The 5223-nt window shown below is 46.8% G+C and overlaps 1 protein-coding gene across 1 annotated transcript in view; it reads left to right on the plus strand.

Annotated features, from left to right (window-relative positions):
- PLEKHG4 (pleckstrin homology and RhoGEF domain containing G4) overlaps window positions 1-2757 on the plus strand; it is a 33992-nt gene extending 31235 nt beyond the window's left edge. The window contains exons 19-22 of the mRNA XM_081921773.1: window positions 217-333; window positions 435-683; window positions 1230-1429; window positions 1904-2757. Of these exons, the coding sequence (XP_081777899.1) occupies window positions 217-333; window positions 435-683; window positions 1230-1429; window positions 1904-1909 (572 nt within the window). The 3' untranslated portion in view covers window positions 1910-2757. The remainder of the gene's footprint in view (window positions 1-216; window positions 334-434; window positions 684-1229; window positions 1430-1903) is intronic.
- Window positions 2758-5223: the final 2466 nt, after the last annotated feature.

A 5223-nucleotide genomic window follows, 5' to 3' on the forward strand; every position in this document is an offset into this window, starting at 1 on the left:
TGCTTTGTCCTTTAGGACTCCTTGTGCTCAGAGCTGCTACTTCAGAGGCAGCCAAGCTATGTGATCTAGTGGACCAAGTTTGATCTAAGTTGCCCCTTCTACCAGAAATCTGCTTGTCTTGCCAGAGACCGTGGCTAGGCTTGGTGGCCCTGAGAACTCATGGAGCTGCTTTTTTGTGAGGCTAGGCATGTTCCTCATGGTTGTTGTCACCCCCAGAGATCCGGATGCAGGAGATGGTGTCCATGGGTGTGGGAAACAAGCCTTTCCTGGACATCAAGCCGAGTGAAGCTGCCATCCATGACCGTGCCATTGATTACATCATGAAAGGCAGGGGTAAGTCTACCCCACCCTCTCACACCCCAGCCCCCCTCAAGGACCCATGCAGCTGCTATCCAGCTCTTCATAACTTGCTTCCCCCCTTTTTTTGCTGGCAGGAGCCAGGACTCGGGCTTCTATTGCAGTCTCTCTGTTTGACCACGCCAATCCTTACAAGAGGTCGCAAACCCCACTGCCTGCTGGCAGCCCATCCTCCTCCTGCACAGTGCTTGGGCCTCTCAACTTGCACATGTACCTGAACCAGTCTCTCCTGCCCAGCATGCTCTCGACCAGCCACTCCTTGGATGCGGGCACATGCATAGAGGAGGATGAGATGGAGAATGAGACCAGCAGCCAGCCTTCCATGAGTACGTATGACCTGTCTCTCTCAGCCCCAGTTCAGAAACCATCCTTGTTCTCTGGGAGCAGTTTCTAAAACCATTGTGCATTGCAGATGGCTGCTTGGCTTGGCAGAGGGGGGCAGGGGGAAAGATTCTAGACTCTCACTTTCAGTCCATGGCAGCAACTTTACTTTCTGGCCCTCTTGCAAGCTATCCTCCCCCTGTGCACTTTCTTGCTGTTTTGTGATGGTTCCCCAGTTCCGGCTGCTGTAGTTCCTAAGGACACTGAGCAGAAATGGAGGGCACTATAACCCTTAGAAATGGGGGCAAGCAGTCCAAGAGGAGAGCCTGGTATAATCATAAGCTAGTCATTGAGCATGGAATGGGCAGTCAGAATGTGGCCTAAACTAGGATGTGGAAAGGTTGGAATTGTGTAGAGCATTGCTGTGTCTGCTCCCCAGAAGCTGAGTGGGTTCTTTGGGGCTGCAGTTTCTTACACATCTGGCTAGGATATACTTCTACCCCTGATGGACTCTTTTGTCTAGTGGCTGAATTTCTTCTTTTTGTCCCCAGCGACTGAGAGCTCAGAATCCTCCTCCCAATGCATGTCCAGGAGCGGCTCCAGTGGCTCCGACAGTGGCTGCGTATCCAGCGCTCCCCAGGAGAGCTTCTGTGAAGACCTTGGCTCACCCCTCCCCATCCCCGAAGGCTCTGCTTTTCCCTCCCCCACAGAGCAGAAAACCTGTTTCCCCAAAAGCCAGTATGTTTCAGCGGTAAGTGGACAGGACCTTGCCAATGTGCCCAAGGGATCCAGGCCATAGAATCACTAGTCCTCCCTGCCTTGCTCAGGGAACCTCAGCCCTGTTTGTGGCCTTGACACTCTATCCTTCCAACAGACCATAGGAAGCTAATTCGAGCCATTTCAGTAAAACAAAATGTGTGAGGCCCCACTTTAGAAATCAGCAGCTGAGGTTGGGAGACTGGGAGTTTTTCTTAGTGGAATACAGGTGGCCCTTGGGATGGGGCTGAACTACCAGTTCTCATCATTCTCGGCTGGAGTTGATGGGAGGTGGATCCAGCCCCTGGGCAGGGTGGGATGGGCAGGATCCTTGGTTTGCAGGTGCTTGTGGCACATGCTGCTCCTCTGCCCACACTAAGCAGGATTGGGGGGGCAGTCCTTCCTTTCACCATGGATCTATGTTTGAATCTCCCAGAGTCCCCTGATCATGGATGATGCTGTGTTTCAGGTCTAAACGCTGGTTTCCATGATGTTTCTCAGGAGACAAGAAGAAGGAACCTGTGTATGTCCCCACACAGCACCCAGGAACCCATACTAGTAGTGGAGAATATTGAGCAATTAACTAGACTGGACCACAGCACTGGACATGAAAATGCCCTTGTTTGTGTGACTGAATTGTGGAGTGGGTTGAGTGCCCCCAGTGCAGGTGTGAGTTCCTGCTGCCTTCTGCTGCTGTTTCACAAGGCAACCCAGGGACTGGGGCTGGGTAGCCACAGTGAGCAGCAGCAGTGAAAGGTTTGGGTGCCATTGTTGAGGGAAGGGGTTTTAGGGGGGACAGTTGTCAAGTTTTGGTGGTCCTGATGTGGCCATGGATAGAGAAACAGCTGTACGTTGAGGGTATGGATCAGAGAGATAGATGTTGGCTGGTCACTTGTCTTTTTTACAGTTGACTTGCTTTGTTCCACAAGCTGCACATTTAGGAAAAAAAACTTTTTCAAAGGGCAGAATAAAGAAACAAAGTATTTATTTTTTGAAAAAAGAGTAACCCCCTTTGTTATCCAGGCCAGTTTTTTGTATAGGTTTGCCTGGTCTTGAGATAATTTATTTCCTTGTTCTTACCACTAATTGCTTCATTAGCAGATTCCACAGGTGCCTCAGAGCCAAGTTGTCACTAGAAGAGTTGTTTCTTTCTGTTCATTGTTAGGAGACTAAATTAATCCATGGGGCAGCACTTACAGGAGGTGGGGGTCTGAATATGCAGTGGAATGAGGGGGTGAAATCCAGAGGCATCAGAATGGGCAATGACATTGCAGAGGGCAAGTAAGAGAAAAACCTTTTAACATTTATTGAATTTTGCACAAATATAGTCCGTGAACATAGAAAGCTAGCACAGCAGGTAAGAACCTAATCATAGAGTTTTCTTCCTGGTGTGCTAGTTTCTAACCCACAGGGAGCTTTCCCATTAGGGGAGCATTCTAAAATGGGAGTTCTCATTTGCTATCTGAAGTGTTATATCTTATTCTGCTTCATGTGTAGACCAAGCTGTTAAGCATTTCTGAACCTCCAGCTGGGATCCGACCTAAGGGACAGTGGTCAGCCTCCTTTGACTTCTTAAGGGGAAATCATGCACTTGAGTTCTGACTCTAAGCCATTTCTGCCAAACTAGCTGAGGAAGTACTGGCAATTTTCTGAACCTCAAGCATCTGGAAGCCAGGCAGTACTGGAATTGTGTGCCACACAGTTCTCTGCTGTTGTGCTTCTGCTTCTGGCTTTAGTCCACAAGTGCCTCTCCTTTGCCACCCTTTTACTACCCATATTCCCATGTCATTCTAAAACCCATGAGCTGTAAATATAACCCTTATTTTACATTTATTTAATGAACTGAATGTCTTCAGCCCACTCCCCACAAAAAATGGAATACCAGAGCTCTTTGGTATAATATCACCTGCAGCACAGCTGGAAAGGAATGACTTTAGAAACTTCCAAGTAATGTTTCTTGGTTAATATAACTTTTACTTTTATAAACAAAGCGTTTCCCAGAAAACTAGAGGAAGTCTGGGATCAATTTTGGATGAATCAGTATCTGGAATTACTTGTGCTGGGCAGTTTTTTCATTGCTGGAAAAAAATCCTTAATGTATGCCTGCCTGGCACCAATGTTATGTTCAAAGTTTGACTGAATTACTTAATAAAAGTTGTTTCTTCCAGTACATTTTAGCTTGATTGCATGTGATCATTTCTAAGAGCTTTTGACTATTGTCATCACAAGATCTGACTAATTTTGCTTTTCCAATTCCATATGGGTAGAGATATTTTTATGAAAGCACCTGTACAATAGAGGAAGAAGAGCTTTTTAAACTCAACTCTATTTTTTATGTGAACTGAAAGGAAAGTGAAGTGGCTTTGCTCAAGTTTAAGTGGTTTTGAGTCTGCTGACGTGTGATATAAAAATTAATTTGGCCCAATAATGCTGATGGCTGTTCATCAACACACACGAAAGACTGAGCAAAACTATTTCCCCTCCCTAAGTTTGCAAAAACAAAATGGGAAAGAGAGCGAGAGGAAAATATTTTGAAACATCCTTCCCTGCCTTGATCCTGCTCCTCAGTACTTCAAACCCAGGTTGACTGGGCAGCAGCAAAAATAGGCATCACAGGTTGGCTGTAGGGAGGCTTCTCTGAAAGTGCAATTATTATTATGAAACACCTTCTTTATTATATTATCATATTTAAACTCTGCAGATAATAAATGCAGTGTTAAAAAAACATACCAGAGCCCTGCCTGGATCGTTCCTTTCAGTTGATTCTCTAATCCCCTTACAAAACCATCTATGGAAGTAGCTTATGCAGCAGGAGCCAGGATTTCTACCAGTGGGTGGCTTGGGTTGGACTGATGTGCAGGGGGGCGGGAAAGAGAGAAGAAAAGGCAAACCTATCCACTCTGAGAAGAAGCTTCAGCTGCAACCCTTATGTACACACTGGGAGTAAGTCCCATTATAATCAGGTGAACTTACTTCCGAGTAAGTTCCTTTCCCTTCCTTTTCCAACAAGCCTTTCAAGAGAACATTTTTATCCCAATCTGCATATGCATTAGACCTGAACTTCTTTCTTATATAGGTATATATGGGTGGTGTTTTTATTGTTCAATCATTTCAGGAGTGATCCATTAATGAAATAAATAAAGACACTGAACACAGCAAGCCAGCAAATTCATTACAATGCCATGTGTATTGCCTACAAAAGTGAAAGGGAAATTCCAGAGGAAAGCCCTTGTGTGAAAAGTGTGTATGTGTCGTAATCAGTCCAGCTAGAAAGACACCCAAACAGGTGGCCAGTTGTGACATCAGGCCAAGTGTGCTGCAGCTCTGCCCTGTAAGACCTTCAAGGGGACAGGCCAGAGCAGGGACGTTGAAAGAGACTCCACCATGAGGCCCTACCTGTGCCTTGGAAGCAGGAGAAGCCAGAGGGGTGCAGGTGGCCTCTTTGCAGCAGGCTCACCCAGGCAAGAGAGCAAGCTGCCCCTTCTTGAGGAAATATGGGACTTGGGGGCTTGCTGGAGGGATGCTGTCTGCCCTGCATCCTGCTGCAAGTAGGAGGGGAGAACTTATACGCTGTCTCTTTTGGGCCCCTTTCACACATTACACAGAGCAACTCACTAAGGTAGAATTCAGAACTGTATCACTTCAGGCAGCAGCGCAGGCAAATGAAGGCCCCCGCTCTGTGGGCAAAGAATTTAGCACTTCTCCCTGTGTGCCACTTTAATATCCCCACTAAGTTTCTACATGGCTCCTGTTGCCAGTTAAATAGATACACATGGAGGGAGCAGCCGA

The sequence above is a fragment of the Podarcis melisellensis genome (assembly GCF_964234715.1).
Source record: "Podarcis melisellensis genome assembly, chromosome: 8".
Taxonomy (NCBI): Eukaryota; Metazoa; Chordata; class Lepidosauria; order Squamata; family Lacertidae; genus Podarcis; species Podarcis melisellensis.